General features: G+C 37.6%; 1 protein-coding gene across 2 annotated transcripts in view; it reads right to left on the minus strand.

Moving 5' to 3' along the window:
- The window catches only part of LOC108042519 (protein outspread), an 87,523-nt gene extending 68,566 nt beyond the window's left edge, over nt 1-18,957 (minus strand). For both annotated transcript variants that reach the window (XM_044459791.1, XM_044459792.1), the window contains exon 1: nt 18,126-18,957. In XM_044459791.1, coding sequence (XP_044315726.1) covers nt 18,126-18,326 — 201 coding nt within the window. In that variant the 5' untranslated portion in view covers nt 18,327-18,957. The remainder of the gene's footprint in view (nt 1-18,125) is intronic.
- Nucleotides 18,958-21,678: the final 2,721 nt, after the last annotated feature.

Below are 21,678 nucleotides of genomic sequence, written 5' to 3' on the forward strand. Positions count from 1 at the left end.
GGCGTCTTAAAATAAAGAAGACATTCCCCAAGGTTCTATTCTGAAAGCAACTCATATTAAAATTAATTGCTTCACATGTACGGGAAAAACCTGTTAGCGCCGCTCTGGCCGGCTTTTTGAGCCCTGAAAGGCAACAAACAAAAAAGGTCAGCATTTTTTATTGACCCAAAAAAAGGCAACAAACGAAAAAGCAAAACAAAAACAGAAACAACTTGAACGCCAACGCCAAGTAAAGTCAAGCATTTCTAGTTTTATAGCGGCAACAAACTATAAGATTCCAAGCGACAGTTGATAATTCTGAGCTGTCTGGGTAGAGGTCATTCAATAGACGGGGATCAGCTGATAAGAGCCCGGAGTCGTCATGACTTTCCAGAGGTCTCCTTGTCTATTTGGATTCAATTGAATTAATTTGGTTTTTATGGTTCATTTGGATGGGCCATTTCGGGGTGCTAATTGAAGACCCGATCCGATAAGTTCGTCCAGATGTGGTGGGAAAAATAAATATAGAATAGAAGTGACCGTTGTTAAATGAAGGAAACAAGAAATTGGTTTATTTAAAGTGTCAACACAGATAACGGGGCTTTTGTAAGATCAATTACAACCCGTCAATCAATAGTTTTATTTTATGTGTGTTTTGATATTCAAGGGTTTGATGAACATCAAAAAAGGGTGGCTTTCTTTGAAGAACGATTATGAAAAATAATACTATATTTCTCAAGATCACTTCATTTCAATTTTGGTAACCTTTAATTTGCTGATCGTTAAACAAGCTCTAAATTCAATATTTTAAGCACAACGTGCAGGTAACAAAATCAATGAAGAAAAAGAACCAGGAAATGCACGTTTATATAAACACCTTTCAAAATGCAAAGCACAATCTTGTTTTCATGTTCTTGAAAGCAATTTTAAAAGAATTTCGCATATTTTGGTATGAGACCCAGAGTAAGAAGAAACCTTATGAAGGAATATCATCACCTGGAGTACTCATAAAAATTTGCATAAGAAAAATAAAGCCTGCGTGTAATAACAGTAAAAAGGCCAGAAATAAGAAGAACAGAAGACCCAAACAAAACAGGAAAAAAAATTGAGCGCCGAGAGTGGAGTACATAATAATAATATAATTTTCTATAATAGAACTCAATGTGCCGAGTGAAAGAGATGGATAGAGAACAAACGAGCACAGCAGCAACTGATTGAGGGAACACAGCAATAACAATAACAACATCACCAGAACACACAAACACACGAGACCAGTTCAACAACCTTTTCGCTGAAGGAGCCTGAAGAAAAGCTACATCAACAGAGAGATAGTGCACAGAAAGAAAATAATATGAAGTAATGGGCAGATTGATCCAAACTTTATTATAATAAACAACTTATTTTCAAAAACACCTCTCAGTTTAAGTTTCTCGAAGACCAAGACCACCATATATTTTTAGTAATTACTTACCGAACCAATCCTTATATAGAAAGGTTTTCTAAAATTTTTCTTTGAAATGCAGTGTTATTTTATTGCACTATCAAAATATGAAAAAGAATATATAAAATTCAATTTATAGATAGTTTTGATTTATGACATTTTTCATATATGTGTGTTTCCAGTGACAACATACATTTTAAAGACCTTTAATAGGAAAACATAATATTTTTATGGACTCCGAGCTATGTTAATTAGAAAACTTCAAAATGTTTTTTCTGTGTAGGAGGAGAGAGAGATCATTTGGGTGGGGGGATGATGAAAAGTTAAAGGGGAGGGCCAATGGGGCGATTACTTCACTCACACCACGCATTCAAGGTATCCACATCCACATCGATGATGATCGGCGGGAAGAAGCAGAAGAAACTCAAGAAGTGCAAGAGGAGGAAGAAGAAGATGGAGAAGACTGGGCGAAAATTGCCCACAAAAGGGCGCCAACAGAAACCACAATAACAACAACGAACGGTACCTTCGCAGAGAATCTTGAAAATTTCACAAATCAAATCAATATAATTGTTTTTCCTTACTCACTTCCCAGATGGATATTGATATATGAAAAGAGAGAGACAGATAAAAAGTGATAGAGCGAGAAAGGTTGCATAGAGGATGGGGGTTACAATTACCTTGTAAACATGAGAAAAAAGATTTTCGAACGGAAGTTGATAGCTTATGGCGTTTGTTCTTTTACCGAATTGGTTGGGAAAATAATTCCCTCCTCTATTTACCTTTACTCTGTTTGGGTACTTTCTATTTGTAAAGTGCGGAAGCCGTGTTTACTATCAAAAGCACAGATACACAGCTCGCACAGATATCGACTCTAGGATGATTACCTTGCCCTAGGTTGTCAGTCATTTGCATTTGACGAAGATTGCGCCATGAACCGTGTCATGAGTACTCATTCACACTCATTCGCACTCACTTCAGTCACATTTCCAATGACTTTTTGTCCGCCGACTGGCGCGTGCAAGAAATCGAAAATGACTGACAAAATATATACGCGTACAATTCATATTCAAATCAGTTGTCCAACTTCTCCATCTCAACTGACAAACGGGCTGCACCTAGACCTTGTCAACGGGTTGGGTAAAAAAGACCAATCGCAAAATCAAAAGTCCAAATTGAACGCAGAAAAACAATGAGAATTGATTTTTTTATTTGTACGAAAAGTACAAAAAACAGTTCAAATTACCTATGCACACAGCAAAACTTATTCAGCGTGCTTTAAGTGAGTTGGGTATTTTTGTCGAGGTAAGTTTAATGTTTCAAGAAAGTAAGTGTAAAAGATTTAATCAATATCTATAAACAAGAGTATTTATTTAAAAAAAATGTTCTTTTGTATATCGAGCTAATTTGTATTTTTTAGACAAGAAGTAATTAAATATATGTACCTCCAGAATCGTGTTTTGAAAATGAAGTTTTAATTTAGCAAGAGATCATATATCTCAGTATCCGGCTTAAACATATGTGATAATCTTATGCAGTCTTCATTTTAGGTTTTAACCTTTAAAACCTTTTCAGTGTATTAACTGTTTTCATTTAATAGAAGTGCAACTTTTTCATCTTGTTAGTGGATTTTTATTTTGTTGTTGCTTTCAGCTACTTCTCCTATTGCCCGAACAAGCCACTCAGGCCATAATCTAAACGAATTGAATGGAAATAAAGTGGGCCACACACACACAACGTGCAGCCACATTTGTCAACTCAAATGAAAATGAATGAAACGCAATGAAATGTATCGAATGTGTGAGTATTCGTTGTAGTGTGTACAACCGTATCAAGTCAAAGGCCAAGCCCACCTAACGCCTCAAAAGTGAGTTGGAATTGGAATTTCTGTGTCAGACTCAACCTCAATTAGGTCTGTCATTGTCGAGCCAAGAAATAATCATGTTAAATGCAAAATAATTTGATTAATTAAATTAAAATTACTTAATTTGTGTGAAGGAACATACATACATGCGAAGTGTCTATGAGCGACTGACTTTCACACGAAATTCAGCTCAGCTGATGAAGCGACGACATTAGCCCAATTCGCTTTGATGATTTATTAGATTTTTTCTAGGTTCTGTAAATTATTTTTTGGTTGCTGTTTTTTCATTTGCCCGCTTTGGCAGCAGCAAAAAATTAATTTCTCTTCTTTTCTTCTGGCGGAAGTAGGTTAATAACTGATAACGCTGCGAAAATGTAAACATTACCAAAAATGAACGTGCAACTTTGCGAGATAAATGGTTAAACAGTAAAAAGCCAATTTATTTGAAAACCATATTCTGGAGAGAGAATAAACATATTCATTTAACTTTGTTTATTAACGGTTTCTTTTGTATTTTCTTAAGTGTTTTTGGAGCAGCTTCACTCAAGTAATACAATTTATATGCCCTTTTAAACGAAACCACTGCCTTAAATTTATGTGAATTTTTTGCCCAAATGACAAACTTATTTCGGCACATCAAATAAATCAGTCAAACAAAACGAATAAAGCTCGTTTCCTTCTTAATTAATTATTTTCATTTGTTTGTCACTTTTATTTATGTTGACTTTTTCAAACGACCAATAAAAACGTTATTCATTTAACTGTATATGTTTTGTTTATTGCGTTGGGCTTTGTAAGACGACTTTTATAACTTTGTGACTGATTTTATTGAAATCTAATGGTTAGTAATCATAAATGCATAATCATTTTCAATTAGAAAATACAGTAATTTAAAAATATTTGCTGATGGAGAATATCTGTTCATAAAAATATTGCATATAATTTTTCCCTGTTTTTCCGGTGGTGAAAATAACAAATTAACAATAATGTAAAAGAATTTAGGAGTTTTCAAGGCCATTTAAGAAGAATGTATATCTTACTTTAAAAACTTTCGTGGGGAATGATCTTACTCGCCGCTAACTTAACATTGAGCTAAAAATACCTTTAGAACCTTCCAATTTGTTAATTTGCAAATGAGTCGTTTTCTGGGCTGTCGCATAAACGTAAAACATTTTATGACTTTTCATTTCGTACATACCTGAAACGAGAACGACAAGAGAAACGTAGAAACAAATTAGTAAAGAGATGTGAAAACTTTTTGTACGTGTTCGAATAACCCCTTTGGCAAAATATTCTGCGGGAGGGAAAGAACTGGCTAATCACCATATAACCCAAAACACATCATCAGTAGCATCATCAACTCAACCCGTAGAGACAAAGCCAAAGTTCTTATCTCAAATGATTCATAATTGTGCAGAAAGAAAACATGTTGTCTCCTTTTGTTTCGTCTTTTGGGGTCAAATATTTGCTTTCGAAAAATATTGTTATTTAAAATTTCAACAACAACTAATTATGGCCCGAAAATGCCTATTAATGGCCACCATGATAAATGGTTTTGGATAAGGGGGCAAAAGACAAATTAGGGCCGCAATTTGCAAGTCAACGTTTAGGCAGCTATTGTGGTAGTTAATTTTGCTGCCTCGGTTCGGTTGCTGTTGCGGCATGCCCCACACACAACAATCGCACTCGCAATCGCTGGCCAAATATGGCCAAACAAGAAATATATCTAAAATATCTTTAATTAAAAGTACAAACGTACGAATTATGCAAGACGTGCTCAAATATGGCAAACACCTAAATATTTCATGAGTTGATAAATTACACGCATATCGCCGAGCCAAAAATGCCGCAAGCCCCAGACACCCGCAAACACATATTTCCGTAAATATCTGTAGCTCTGTTCTCTCACCCACAGGCGTACATGATATCGCCGGTCGAAGCTCGCCCATTTACCGCGTTTGTCGCCAGCTCAAAAGATACAGATACTAGAGCTAAAGCTGGAGCTGAAGCTGAAGCCCAATCGACAAATCCACAACGACCCACGTACTGTGGGAGGCAAAAAACAAATCGAAGACAAAACATAAACATTGCAAATTGTGGGTGAGTGGCTCGGTGGTGCGGGGACTATCGGTTCGTTGGTGGGGTGGCTCTTGGTGGGTTGGGAGTTCCAGCACAAGTACACCCACCCGTTGCCGTCGTCACAGCATGCGGAATCGAAATGCTTATTAAAAATGAATTTTTCCTGGGCATTTTCAGTTTGCTTGCAGCAATGTTAAATGCTTGGGGCTGCGAAAATTGGACAAGAGTTTTGACAATTTCTTGAAGAGCAAAACAAATATCTATATATCACTGCCAGCTTAGCATATTTATTATTTGAAAGCATAGTAGGGAAGTGAACTTATTTGTTGATATATGAGACCGTATTCTGAAGCACGAGATGGGTTAGATTTAGTTTAAGATTAGATTGAAAATATAATTTATGTAAAGATATCGCTTCAACATTTTAATAAGAGAATAAGTACTTTACTTTATCATCAAATAAATTTCGTAAGCTCTTTTTAATATATATATTTTTTTCTCTACTAAAATATAAGTCCTTTGGACTTTTGTTATAGCCAAATGAATAAGCTACCAAAATGAATAAGCAAATAAAGTTATCAATATTTTTTAAATATAACAACCTCTCTTCATTTCGGTTTTAATTAAAAGTAAGGGAAATAAATTGCACCTTTCCATTCGCTTCTCTTTGTGAATCCGTTTTAATTGTTTCAATCTCCCTTATTGAAAATGGCATGAAACTTTGCACCCAGTTGGAAGCTCTAATTAAACACCATCCTTTCCAACTTTAAACCCCCCCCCTCCCGATTTCCGATCACTCATCATTTGCATTGTAGCCGCCACAAATTTACAGTAATTGCAGACCGAGCTCTTTTTTTGGGCAGCAAGACAACAAATTTATTTTATTTAAATGAAATTCCCCCGAGGGCAAAGTCGGCGGTGTTTGCTATTTTTTATTTCAGGGCGCGGCTTGAAACTCGGATTTTTTCATAGGGGGCTGTGTGTTCAGGGTGTTTGCAGCGGAGCGAAATTATCATGTCCACCTACGTAATTTAGCATGTGTTGTTGCCGTTGTTGCAATTGCCTAAATTATTGGTTATAAATAAATGCTTTTGCCTTTTGTCGTCGGCGACGGTGCCACAGTCTTGTTCATTTTGTCTATTTTTATACCCTTGCAGAGGGTATTATAATTTTGGTCAAAAGTGTGCAACGCAGTGAAGGAGACATCTCCGACCCTATAAAGTATATATATTCTTGATCAGGATCACCTCCTGAGTTGATATAGCCATGTCCGTCTGTCCGTCTGTCCGTCTGTCCGTCTGTCTGTCCGTCTGTCTGTCCGTCTGTCTGTTTCTACGCGAACTAGTCTCTCAGTTTTAAAGATATCGAATTGAAACTTTGCACACACCCTTCTTTCCTTTGCACGCAGTATATAAGTCGGAACGGCCGGGATCGGCCGACTATATCCTATAGCTGCCATATAACTGATTGATCGGAAATGCCATAACTCTGCTGTTTGTTAAGTTAGAAAGTTGGGACTCTCTATGGGTATTATATTTGGCCAATCAATCCGACGTACCAAATTTCATAAGGATCGGCCGACTATATCCTATAGCTGCTATATAACTGATTGATCGGAAATGCCATAACTTTGGTGTTTGTTAAGTTAGGAAGTTGGGATTTTCTATGGGTTATATATTTGACCAATTAATCCGACCTACCAAATTTCATAAGGATCGGACGACTATATCCTATAGCTGCCATATAACTGATTGATCGGAAATGCCATAACTTTGGTGTTTGTAGAGTTAGGAAGCTGGGATTTTCTATGGGTTTTATATTTGGCCAATCAATCCGACCTACCAAATGTCATAAGGATCGGCCGACTATATCCTATAGCCGCCATATAACTGATTGATCGAAAATGCCATAACTTTGGTGTTTGTAAAGTTAGGAAGTTGGGATTTTTTATGAGTATTAAGAATGCATCATATGAATAATTTTGGAGAATATAATGTACATAATATTCTGCAAGGGTATATCAACTTCGGCTCCGCCCGAAGTTAGCTTTCCTTTCTTGTTGGGTCTGTAATTGCCAATTTCTGGGACTTATTGTTTTTGCTCAGGTTCCCCTATATATAGGAACTCCGTTTAGGTATCAATCTTTTTATACCCTTGCAGAGGGTATTATAATTTTGGTCAAAAGTGTGCAACGCAGTGAAGGAGACATCTCAGACCCTATAAAGTATATATATTCTTGATCAGGATCACCTCCTGAGTTGATATAGCCATGTCCGTCTGTCCGTCTGTCCGTCTGTCCGTCCGTCCGTCTGTCCGTCTGTCCGTCTGTCCGTCTGTCCGTCTGTCCGTCTGTCTGTCCGTCTGTCTGTTTCTACGCGAACTAGTCTCTCAGTTTTAAAGATATCGAATTGAAACTTTGCACACACCCTTCTTTCCTTTGCACGCAGTATATAAGTCGGAACGGCCGGGATCGGCCGACTATATCCTATAGCTGCCATATAACTGAACGATCGGAAATGCCATAACTTTGGTGTTTGTAATGTTAGGAAGTTGGGATTTTCTATGGGTTTTATATTTGGCCAATTAATCTGACCCACCAAATTTCAAAAGGATCGGCCGACTATATCCTATAGCCGCCATATAACTGATTGATCGGAAATGCCATAACTTTGGTGTTTGTTAAGTTAGGAAGTTGGGATTTTCTATGGTATATATTTTTGGCCAATCAATCCGACATACCAAATTGCAAAAGGATCGGCCGACTATATTCTATAGCTGCCATATAACTGAACGATTGGAAATGCCATAACTTTGGTGTTTTTAAAGTTAGGAAGTTGGGACTTTTATGAGTGTTAAGAATGCATCATATGCATAATTTTGGAGAATATAATTTACAGAGTATTCTGCAAGGGTATATGAACTTCGGCTCCGCCCGAAGTTAGCTTTCCTTTCTTGTTTATTTTGGTACTGTCGTTGCCGCGCACTGGGCACGTCTGAGATCAGCCCAAAAGATCTTCAAATATCCATTGTTTTCAAAACGACGCTTCCAAGAAACTCACGAAAAAACCGAGACCAACATTTTACGCACAGCAAAAACAAAAATCACCAGAGAACAGCCAAATTCTAAACTGCCAAATAAATGGAATGTATTTTAGATGATTTATCTAGACGCGAGGCAACAACAAACAAGCTGAGCAGAGCATAAAATTGAAACTTCTACCTGGAAGTGTTAAAGCTCCTCAGCTTTATAGGCCGCGCCCGGTTCGTTTCCCCACCTGCCCGTGGATTCCTATTGAATTTCGACTTGACTCGACTTTAACTCGACGCGGCTCGATCACCTTGACCGCACACCACACGAAAAAACACAGATACAAGCCCAGCCAGGCAGACTGAGAGAGAAAAAATTTACATATCGCCATTTGCCACGGCCCCAAAACCCGAAGAATCTTAAAAAACGAGCTAAGCGCGAAGAAGTACGGCGATCAACAGCAATAACAACAAATTGGCAAGGCAACTTTTCGCTTAGAAAAGCCAAAGAAAATGCATGAAAGCATCTAAGATGATCATAATCATTAAAGTTTCAAAGGTGAAATGTCAGATGATAACAATAGATGTTATTGATATGCATAAGCATCTTAGAATTAAACACAAAATCAATAATTATTGGGTCTTTCTTTGGAGAAATATTTTCCATTTGTTAAATAACCTATGAATCAAATGTATTCGTGTTTCAAATTAAAATGATTTCAAAATAATTATAAATTTCTGCTCCAAGATAACAGAATTTTGTAGTTTGAAATAATCGCTTATTAAATTTGTATAGTTGTGTTGTTTTTTTGTTGGTTTGATTATCATAAATATTTTTAAATAAATAAAATAATGTATGCTATGACGTTAATTTCAATCGATTGTTTTACCATGTATTTAAAAACGGAAATTAGATTCATCAATAGACTTCCCATAACATCTTTTCACAATTATAACTCATTAATCAAATCTTTAGTCGCAATAAAAATCTTCTAGCTCAGGGCTGCTTGCTGTTTGTACACGTTTTGACAGGTGATTTTTTGATTTATAAGATCTGTCTTATGTTTATTCATGAAGAACAGGCATTTTTCACATTCAGTAACCCTCGAAAAACCTGACTAATGCATACATAAATATTTATTTATTTCGTTTTAATAGGTTTTTTTTTTCATCGCTATACAGGAAATTAGCATTTGATAGTTAATTGCAAATGCCTGAAAGGCGGGTATTTTTGTGTTCAAATTGTTGTACTTTTTGGCCTGTTTCGGTGCCAAAATATGCGCACCAATAAATATTTGGCCAGGCAATTTTCACAATTATTGCGGCGACGAGGAGGTGTGGAAATGTGGAATTATGGCATGCAGTTGGACCGCGACGGGTCTAAGTCTAACGATTTCTACCGAGCTCTGCAAGGCTTCCGATATCGTGCAAATTACTTTCCAATTAAACAGCAATTTCAATGGTCGAGGAAGAGAAAGAGTGGAATGGCAAAATACAGGTTGCAGTCGTGGCAAAATCATAATTATAAACTAATTTGAAATCAAGATGCCCTTCTCAACACGTCATTATTTCAGGAAAATGCCAAGGCGCGATTCCCCATCCCCCAAGATCCCCTGGATCTGATCTTCCACGGCCTCCGTCTTTATCGCCGGCAATCTAATGGTGTTTGCCCGGTGTTACCCCTTCTCAGGGACCTGGTCTTATTCCAACTCTATCTCTTTCAAAGCGAAGAACCGTGCCCAGGGGCAGGTGTAAAGATGCCATAACTCAGAAGATTTCGCAGCGCGGCATTTGAACTGGAACTTAGGCTGCAACCTGAAGCTTGGAAAGCTGGGGCCTGAGTTGGCTTTGGTATTGTGTCTTGATTGAGTGAGCTCGGCAGGAGAATAAGAATTCAATTATGCAGCAAAATGTCACATGGGACGGCTGGCGAAGGGAACAATGGTCGGAGGCAGTGCATCTGCCCGCTCCCCGGGCTGTGGCTGCTCGTCTACTGGCTGATGATGGCTGATGTATGAAGTGGCAAAATCGTTGCAGCGAGGCAACAAGTGAATGTCGGGGCAGTCGGGGCTCCACTCGGGCCGTTTTCCTAGGGATGGGTAGATGGATGACTAGATGGCATGGCTTGGAACTGCCGCGGCTACTGAACAGAATTAGCTTTCAATTTGAACAGCAGAAGGAAGCAGGGCCACGGCGATAGATTGTGTGTTTGCGTCTTGGTACAGTGGTCGGAAACTAGCTTAACTCAAGTCAACTATATAGAAATCTTATAATGAATATTCTGATTAAGCATTATACAGGAATTTCACATACAATGCTTAGCTTATTTAATACTTTTCAATGTAGATATCTGTATATTCCAACTATTATTAGAATTGTGTTAAAAACGAACAAATTTAGACCTGACATTTAGTAATTAAAACAATTTCTCTTTCCTACATCCCCGTTATATTGTTTTCATTAAATGAAAAGTAGTCTAAAAAAGCTTTGAGTTCTTAAGAAATGTATTAATTAAATATTTCCATAAATTTAAATATTTTGATATGGATAAATATTAAATCAGTATATTAAAAGATAGCAATTTACGTGATAAATTCACCGATCGATAAAGAAACCACTTCATAACTTTCGAATTCGCTGAAAGAAGATATCAGAACTTTTACCCCTTATCTTATCCCACTGTTTGCGGGGCCTGAAAAGCCGACTTAATTAAGGCATAGCGCAGAGATAGAATAGGTAGACAAAATAAAAAATAAATAAAATGCCGCCGCAGCGGAAGATGTCGCCGGGAGTTTATAAACTAAACTCTTGAGCTCAACTTGAATCTGAAGGGGGAGCCTCAACTAAATCCGCGGATGCGGCTCTCTTCCAGATCATAGTTTCAGACTTTTGCCGACTTCAGCTTGTTTTTATGAGGAAATCTAATAGCCAGGGCTAGAGATGAAGCTGAATCTGAGCAGCTGCAGAGATGAAGCTGTTGGCGTTAAGAAGTCGATTTGGTTTTGCCGCTGCTGTAGATGTTGCTGCTGGAATGATTGATGATTTGTTGGCTGTGTATCGCGATAAGGTTGGTGGGCCCATTTGTTGGCCCCCATAGCTGAACAAAGCAAAAAGAGCGCCTCAGATTGCTGGAGCAGCCAACTTTCTGGGCATTGTCTTGGGTTACCTTTGCTCATGTTTTTGAGCGACAGAGAAGTTCGTGCTGATAATTGTGACCAGCCCCATGCAAAAAAGAAAGACGGTGCGGAATTGAGAGCCAAAGTGCAGAATGGCTGAAGAATATTCAGACGATGCCTCCTGCTAATTGCAGCCACAGACAGGCACTGCCAGACAGACAATGAAGTACAAATAGCAGCAACAAACTTAGATAGATAAGCTCAGCCGCCAAGTTGGATGAATTTTAAGCGATCTTTAGATACTCTACTCTATTCTTTTCAGAACATTATTTTAATTTAGAAAAAAAACATTTAATTATACTAAAATTGGACTCATTTTTGCAAGTCAATTTATGCTAATATCATTTATTATAACAAATATAATGTGTAAATCAATATAAATAAATTTTGGGTACTAAGATTAATAAATAAAAACATTTAAGGTTAAGATTATAAGCCGTCAATAATTTAAACAATTGCCATTGACTCTCTCAATTTCTAAATTGTTCTCATAAAGCCGGGCTTATCAAAAATTTAAAATTAATAATTGTTCCCATAATTTTCTACATAATTATCTTGAGCATATTCCCAACGTCAAGTAGACAAGGTGGAAAATGGCGATAACAATTATCTGAAAGCTTCGAAATACCTTTCGCTAGAAAAATCTGTTGCAATATCTAAAAACAACCTTTCACAATAAAGCAAAACAAGATAGATAACCTATCCGTCAGATTAGACCGAATACATTTGGAATAACAAACTGCAATATACCACCTGGACCTGGACCAACCGAGGAGTCAGGATTTTGACACCGAAGCAAAAGAGTTGACTTCTCTTATCTGGTTGATGGTGTTTAGAATGCGCAACTGAAAACTAAACAGTATCTTGCAGACTGTCTTCTGCAGTCGAGTGTATCTAGCGGATACCTCTTTGTTGCTTTATTTATCAGGTCTTTAGTTAGTTCTTTTGTTTTCACACTTGCACAATTGTTTGCCTTGGCCTTATCGCTTTAGAGTGTTACCTTGATGTTTAACAATGCAACTAGCGAACTATAGATTAAGATAGCAATAAGAGATGACCCCAAAAGCGATCGAGGATGACACAGGTGAATGGACGGGTTCAATGCACTTGACTCCGCTGCAGAGCCCATACACAACTAATTAACCTAGAAAAATGCAAATTTCTGCAACACACCCACTTCACATGGAAGGGGCCCGAGAACTGGGAACAATTTCTAAGCCAAACAATCAATCAACGTTGTTGGCCACTTGAGCACGTCGTCGGGGAGATAGGGGGAGTACGTTAAGACTGGCAACGAGGATACTCGAAGGTATGCCACAGGTGTGGAGAGGGGGGGGTGAGTGTTCAGGATGGGTGTGCAAAAGTAATATTTATTATGTGTATACTTCTCTGACAAACAACACAAGAACTTGGCCCAGGCACACTGGCAGAAACTGAGAACGAGCCCAGGACAGAGGCCTCAAAGGGCCAAAGGGGAAAACGAGAGACCGAGAGGCCGAGAGAATGAGGTCTGTGGCGACTCCACTGGAGACCTGGACGGAATGGCATATAGGATGGCATGGGAGTCGAAGTCGGAGTCGGAGTCCGGGCCTCGTCTCTCATGGCATGCTGCTGCCAATAGCTCAATAACACCCCGGGGACCAATTGAGATCTTTTTGGTGGGATAGGCAGGCACCTAGGACACCGATGGCCAGCCGACTTAGACAAACAGTGAAACAGGGGGGGTAATACAGGGAAAAAGGGAGAATCATAGACAAATACACAACGGGGGCACACAGCCCGAAATGACACCCGATTTCCAACAGTGAAACAACTTTGGTCTTTCATTGATCGTAGGCAAAAAGTTTATGTTCTCTTTTTATTTTCCATCATAAAACAATTTAAACAATTAAGTTTAACATACCTTTAGGTACATTGAATTCAGCAACTAATTGTATGTTATAAGGGCCGTTTTTAGACTTGCCAATTATTTTATATTAGTTTCTAACTTACCTATTACAACAACTCATTGGTTTAGAACAGAAAACATTTTTTGAGCATTTTTAAATCAGTACTAATTAAATTAAAAAAAATGAATTCCTTTATTTCAGGAGCAAATTTATAGGATAAGATCTCGCAAACAAATAAGATACTTATATCAGTTTCATTACTGTTTAAGGATTATTTAAAGTCTTCAAAATGTATTTTAATTTTATTTATAGTTTTCAAGATACCTGCTCCCACGGTGCCCCATGCCAATTGTTTTGCCAGACAAATAGACGGCCGCCGAAAACAGCAAAGAGTCCACAATTACTGCCCATGGGCCAGAGTTCTTGGTGGGGTCCCAAGTCAAAGTCTTAGTTTTAGTCTTAGTGGGGTGCCCAGTCACGCGCCCGGGCAAAAACAAAAATAGTTGCAAGATGAGATTTTCCTGGGGTTTTAGGGCATCACAACCTAAAGAATACTGCAAGCCTTTGACCTGACCTGTCAACATGGCACAGCCCCCCAAAAACACGAGCTTCATCTTCTCGAATATAATGGGTTTTGAAGTGGATGGCCCCCGATAACTGAAATGTTCCGCTCCATTGACTTGACAATGCATTCTGACATCCGTTTTGCACCTCGTCGCGTTTTCTTGGCCTTTGTTTTTGCGCATTTTCCTGTCGTACCGCCAACTACAAAGGGAACCCCTAACGATAGGTGGTCTTACAATGCCATCCCAAGCCATCCCATCCAAACCCATCCGATCCATGGCCAGGTAATCCGAGAGCCGTGTTAGGGACGCTTTTGCCGGCTTCATTAGCCTTCGGATCGGCGACAGACAATGCAACAATTATGGCCCAGCATTTATGCACTAGTCAAAACCGAAGCAGCGCAGAAGACAGGCGAACATGGACACTCTCTGCAGAGCGAGAAACAAAAGCAAAAGTGTTGCTAAATTTAGAACGACTGCCAAGTAGAAGAAGTAGAAGTCGGGGACTAAGCCTGTGAGGTCTGTCGGTTGAGTAACCGCAAAAGGGGACCGCTGGAGGGGTCTTTGGGGGGACTGACTGCTGCCGACGCCTTCTAATTGCCGCTCGACGAGCGGAAGCCAAGAGTTGAGTTCTATTTTTACATACATATACATATTAGCTGCGGAGCAACTGCATCGGCCGAAGGGGGAGCCAAATGTGGAGCAAACTGAAGGAGTGCGGAGACCAGCGCCGAAGTGCACAGATTTGACTTTAAAATGTCTACAACCGGAGGGGTTCTTTAATGACAGCCGTAACGAAGTCCCACTGTTTTAAAAATAGTTTCTAAGTTGGCCTCTTCCAGGGTAGGTATAAATACAAAATGTGTGCTGTAACCGAAGGGACAAAACATTTAAAGAGTCTTAGCTAGAAACCAATCTTCAAAAATCTATTGTATCTAAGGAACTAGATTTAAAAAAGATTTTTGAAATTATTATAATTGGCATAGCTGATAGTTTCTTAAACCAATTTAATTAACTAAATGAATGTCCAAAAACATTTTAAATTAGTTGTCACTTATATTTTATGACTCGCGTTAATTGTGTTTCCTAGAACTATTAACAAAAATCAACAAATGAGCTTATTGCTTTCCAAATTAATCGTACAATAAACCCACACCGTTTTTGCAATAAAGGAAACAGTTGAATAGTTTCTTAGTTAGGATGTTTAGCCTTAGATCTGCCTACTTATGGCGACTCACCCCTGCCCTGCTCCACTTCCTCGTCCACTTCCCGATACCCGCCGTCTCCATTGACTTGTTGACACAGTTGTTCTACCCACTGGATATTGACTCAAATGACTTTCACACTCAAATAGTAAAGTTTATTTATTTTCTTCTTTGTGAACACTTGACTCCAACGCTCCGCTCCGCGCGGGTAATTCAATATTGTAACTCGAGTTATTTATAAATTAGGAAATGCTGCCAGGAACAGCTAAGCCAACAAATCGATCAACTAGTTCTCCAGTTTATGGATCATTTACATACCCCCTGCACTCCGCACTCTCCTTTCTATATTCCCCTGAGGGCGACATTTTTCACGGCTGTCAAGTGCTGCTGGCCTCGGGTCTTTCAGAGGGTATTTCTCCATGAGTTCTCGTTGTTTTCGGCTCTGTGACTTCCTCAATAAATGGTTAACAATACAATGGAGTAGGTCTGTGTGTGAGCATTTTGCGCTAATTTCATGGGGGTCATTCTGAATCTATTTCTTAAGATCAGTCACGCAGCTGAAGTATGCTCTCCCCCGGCTCATAAACACATTTGAAGCTTTTGAAAAACAAAATTTTGATTTCTACGCCAAGTGCGCGTAGAAAAAACTAATTTACGCCTCGGGCCTAGAAATCTCTCGGGTGTCCGTATAATTTTGGGTGATCAATTAAGGAATGACCTATTCCAATTTGGCAAACAGACAAGAGGCGAGCCAGAAATTGCTTTTGACAATCGCATAATTCATTTTTGCAGGCTTCTCGAAAAGTCCGGCACTTGTGGGCCGTCAATTAAAGTGATCAGAAAAATAACTAGGCACAATAATAAAACATTTGTCGACCCATAAAACACAGACAAAAACTGCACAGCATTCCCTGTCTACAGAATTAAGATCTAGAACAGCAATAAAAGCAGAAACAGATCAGAATTTATTGGGTCAGTTGTTTTAAAATATATTTTCACAAAATAAAAACGAAATGAGCACAAAAATTACAGAATATTAATTAATGATCTGACAGGGCAGACAGGAAATATCGCAAGGGGCTGGGTAAAAATAGCATATCTAGATATAAGATTATACTACACTTTTAGTTACGTATTTACCAAATCTTATTTAGTTAAATCACTTTTCATATATTTTAAGTCTACTAATTTGTATTCTGTACCTCAACTCTTTCAACCTTTTCATTTGCTTAATCTCTAAAAGAAATAAGATTAGATATTGTATATCCAAATGATGCCTAATCTTAAATCTTTATCTTTCGACAAGTGTTTAGAAGCAGTTGACATATCTTTCCCGCTGTTATTCTACCACCTTCATTTGCATAGCTCACCGAAAACCGAAACTTTCCCAATGGTAAACTAGTCTTCTGGTTTTATTTTTCAAAAAGGCAAGACCGCGCTTAGTTTTCTTCGATGTTTTACGACGACGATTTTATGTTTATTAAATACAAATTCCAAAACTTATCATGGGTGCATAAAAAAGCCGGTTGGCCTTTCAGCTCTGAATTCGACTCCGACTCGGTGTTTTAGGTTGGGGCGTTGTATTGTCGTAAATTTTTTGTGACCCAAACCCGGCCTGGGTAAACATAATAAACGATTTTCACTTTTTTCTTCGGCCTTTCTCCGCCCCTTCAGTCTTGGTGCTTTGATTAGTTTTTGTTATTTTAATTAGTTTTCAGTGGCATTTTTTTCGAATCGTTGTTTTCTTTCCCGAATTCTAAACCCAAATTCCAGAGAAACGAGAAAGCGAGAGTTTTCCTTTGTCGCGCCGAAATTTTGTTTGTTTTTTAAATGTTGGCTGTCTTCTGGTCTTTTTTGTAACTTGATTGAACGAAAGTTTCAAGATTAGAAGATGATTTTGCCTGTGGGCGAACGATGCTTTAGGTCAAGTTGATGAATTAATCTTGGTCAAAACTTTTGTCTTTTCCCAGAAAAAGTTGTTTGAATCAAACTAAATTGTGTCAGCTTCGACAGCTTTTACTGGCTAGATTAAGCTGTTTTAATTAAAAATGTTTTAATTAGAATAAATAATAATATTGATGAAATCCCGGGACATAAATCATAAATAACTTTAAACAACAGTTTGCACAAGCTGTTTTAACTAAAATGTTTTAATTAGAATAAATGATTAAATGCCGAGACATAAATCATAAATAACATTAAACAACAGTCTACACGATCATTCTGGATTTTCCCCATTTTAAAATTACATCTATGAATGGAAATATATTTCTGGCTCACAACTTAGTTAATCCCCACCATATAAATTCCCTACAAAATCTATACAACTTCTTAAAACTGCAGCCAGAAGTCAAAAAACGAATAGCTAAGAGAAAGAACAAAATGAATCACAAATTTGTGGAACAAAAGAATAACAACGAAAAGCCCGCACAGAGTTGGAAACTAAATAAAGATTTAAATAGCACACACAAAAATAAAGTTACGCACAAGTTTTTTCGTTCCTGACTTCTCTGAACTATAAAACGTTCAAGAAAATATTTGTAAGTCACAACATTGAAATTACCATCAGAAAATGTCGGTACCAAAAATAGTTCTATTAAAGCGTAACGTCATATGCTTATAGTTTTATTTTATTTAAGAAAACGTACAATTTTTAACTATTCACTTCGAATCCTTAATATATTTTCGGCAAAATGTTAATGCTCAGTTTTTAGTATATTGTTATCTGTCTGTTCGCTTTAAGCCTACTTCAAAAATAAAAGCTGGACAAAATCGTCACCAAATAAACTTGATTATCAAATAACTTTAGTATGCAGTTTTCTGTCAGCGCCAAAAATCAGGAAACTCCGTAGTATTTAATCTAAAATTTTGCGAAGAAGGAAGTTTCGACTCTTGGACTTACCCTATTGCATTCCAAGGCGGCGGCGGAGTGCTCCTCCCGCTGCCGAAAACAGTGGCTGCACTTGCTCTTGTTGAAAATGTTCGGCGTGAATTTGCGACAGTCGGCGGTGCGTGCGTTTGTTGTTGCTGTTGCTGTCGGTGTGGGTGGTGCCGATTTTGAGGGGGCGGCAGCCACCGTGGTTGTTATTGTTGCAGTTGACATTTTCGCTGCTTTTTTTCAATAAACAAATAAAAGGGTGGGGAGTTGAAGAGGAGAGAGAGTGCGGAAATGGACGTACTTTCAAATTACTCCCAGAAATTGCATGGCAGCGGAACTATTTTGTTTTAATCGGTTTGATTTGTTTTTATTTCGATTCGCAAGGATGCGGTGTTACGTAAGCCGAGACATTGGCTTGTTGTTGTTTTGGCCCTAAAAGCCTTTGTTTACCCCACTTTTTAGCTTTTATCAGCTTGTGATTCTCTTCTTATTTTTCGGGTATTTTGATTACGCACTCAGTGGGAGAGAGAGAGGGAGAGAGATGGGGAAATTATTCAATTTCGCTTTGCACTTTGATTCTTGGCTTTGGCACACACGCACACATTTACGCACAAAAAACACCGCCACATACACACACACACACGGCCGCGAAAGCCACAAAAACACAGAAGTTTTGGGCTTTTTCTTCTTTTGGCCTTCTTGATTCTCCTTCTCCGCCGTCTTTTGTTTTGTTTTTTCTCGTATTACTCGTATTATTCTTGTTATTTCAGTAGTATTTTCGTCGACCCGGTATTTATTTTTATTCTCGCGCTAAAAGAAAAGCGCTCTCTTTTTAAGCGACCGTACCCGCGCGTTGCTGAACACGGAATGAGAGCCAGTAAGAGCACCCGCACCGTTAAGGCCAAGAAATACAGAAAATACCAATATACCGGAAAATACCGCAAACGAGAAACGAAGTATTCACGTGTCGACCAATTCGAAGTCTTTATACCCTTTTAAAAATATATTTACTGACTCTTGATTCAATCAATGTTAGATAATATAAATTAAAAATTTCAATTTGATTTTTTTTTCTGCTGTTGCCAATGGGAAATTTGTTTAATACAAAATTCCAAATGCGAACATTGCTCATTGATTTTAAAGTTAATCACTCATACGTACTGTTGCCTTAGATCAGGCGTTTCATTGCTCATTGCCCTTAATGTTTATCACTCATACGTACTGTTGCTTTTGAATAAATAATTTATTCCAACTCGTATTCATTCCACACCATTCTAAGTGTTTGTTTTTTTAATTATTTTTATTTTATTATTTTTAATTTTTAAATTTATATAGCAGAACTTTACAAAACTGTAATGACAGTTCCTAAGATTCTAATAAATATTACTTCATTTAACTTAAGCTATTTGTTGTCTTCAAAACTCTTGAATGATGTACAAACAAACATCTGAATAAATTAATAGCATATTTTATTTATAGGGTATGCCTCTCTTTGTTTCTCTCACTCTCTTTCTTTCTCTCTCTCTAACTCTCTCTGCACTACCTCTCCGCTGTTCGACAATGTTAACCGATTGATTACTGCAGCTCCCTCTGTTAAAAGCTAATCTGAAAAATACCGTTGTTTTATGTTGGTCCTAGAAAATAAATTTAACTAGCATTAATATAAATAACTATGGGGTTGTCCTTACATACAATCAGTTTATTTAAACTAAACCAAAAATGACCTAGTTAATATTAAAAATCATTAAAAAAGTTAGTTTACCTATAACTGCCTCATAAAATCTGTTGTTTAAAATATTAGCTAATTTTGTAAAAACCTATACGAAAAAAATAATTTTTAAGCGAAAAAAATAACTTCATATTTTCTTAAACTAATTATTGAACGCTGTTAACCGGTTAAGTCGTTTACAGAGTTTCCCCTCTCTGCATATTCAATGTTGCTAAGCGCATGTGCACTTGTTGCTCCATGTTGCCAAGCAAAAGCAATAAATGTTGCAAGCGAATTGGAGCTGCGTAACCAAAAAAAATATGCTATTCAAATTATTAACTTTTATAGCCAAAGAAAATCAAAGTGTTTTTTATAATGGTAGGTTTATTTTTGTAGTTCATACTTATTTCGAATTTAACCAAAGTTTTATGAAAACTTTAGGGAGAACAATTTTTTTTTACAAAAAATAGTTTTAGTTTTGTTTTGGTTTAGTTTTTGGGTTTGAGTTTATTAAAAAACTTTATTTTTATCCAGATATCGCTCTAATGTATAAAAGTAATGAACATATTAGATCAGCAAAGCGGTAAACTTTACGGAACTCACATTTTAAATGGTTCCCGAATTTGTTTTGTCTAAGTTTAGCGTAACTTAGTTAAAAAATGTGTACTGTGTTTCGGTTGGAACTTGAGCGATTTTCAAGAAATGTACCACTTATGTATGTACCTAATAGACAACCTTGACTCAAGCTTTCGTTATCTTGTATTTACTTGTACACACATACATATATACATATGTATATGTGGCTTATCACAATGGTCCACATCGTTTAGTTTTGGCGCGTGTCCGAGTGACACATTTTTGGAACAACATATAAGTATATACAGTGCTCCCTTGAAACAGAGACCAAAAAAAAGCTGACTGCTGAGTACTTCAAAGAACTATTACAAATGTGAAAAAAATTTTATTGACGACATTTTTCCAGCAACATTAGTAAAACTTTAAGTCTAAGATCGACTTCCCACTGTTCTGATCCAGCATTAATCATGTATGAATGGAATGTTTACTTTTTAGGGGCAGTACTGTAATTTTTATGATTATGAGTAGTTTTTGGGAATTTTGTATTATATATACAAGAATCGTTTCAGTTATAGCTTCTTGGAAAAAAGGCGAACTAATTTAAAATCAGTTCGTCGGGAAAAGTAGACATGTGAGGTTCTACGCTCTCAAATTGTTAAAGTTGGGATTTAATACGCCTCTAGCCTACAGTGCAGCGTTACTTTAAAAATTCACCGCAATGAGTTGGACTATCGAATTAGTCAGTATATACATTTTATAAAGCAAAAAATAGTTATCAAAATGATCAATTATCCCATATTGCAGAGCAGCGCGGCAGGACACGTGGTGAAAAACTCTTATCCAGCGATTTGGCCAACCATTTTGCCTTAATTAAATAGTTTCCGCTTGAATATCTGTCTGCTGCCGGAGACTAGAAATAGGATCATAGAGTGGGTGCAGTGCAACATGACAAATGGCCCTCATTGTCTTGGTGCATCAGTCCTTACACACCGTGACCACGTGTTATCCTGCGATTTCGCCATACCGTATAAGTGGTACGTGGTGGCCCGATCGCAGGGTATTACGTGTCCACGGTGTGTGACGACTGATGCCTCAACACAAGCGTGGCCTTGTGTGATGTTGCACGCACCCATTGCACGATAACATTTCTAATTTTCGGCAGAATATTGATATTCAAGCTACCACTCTAAATTAAGGAAAAGCAATATTGGATTGAGGCCGAAATTCAAACAGGACCCGGTGACAATGGACTCGTCTGAATTTATATGGCTTTGGACAACTGTACTTTAAAAT

The sequence above is a fragment of the Drosophila rhopaloa genome, unplaced genomic scaffold (assembly GCF_018152115.1).
Source record: "Drosophila rhopaloa isolate 14029-0021.01 unplaced genomic scaffold, ASM1815211v1 contig_2, whole genome shotgun sequence".
In the NCBI taxonomy this organism is placed as follows: domain Eukaryota; kingdom Metazoa; phylum Arthropoda; class Insecta; order Diptera; family Drosophilidae; genus Drosophila; species Drosophila rhopaloa.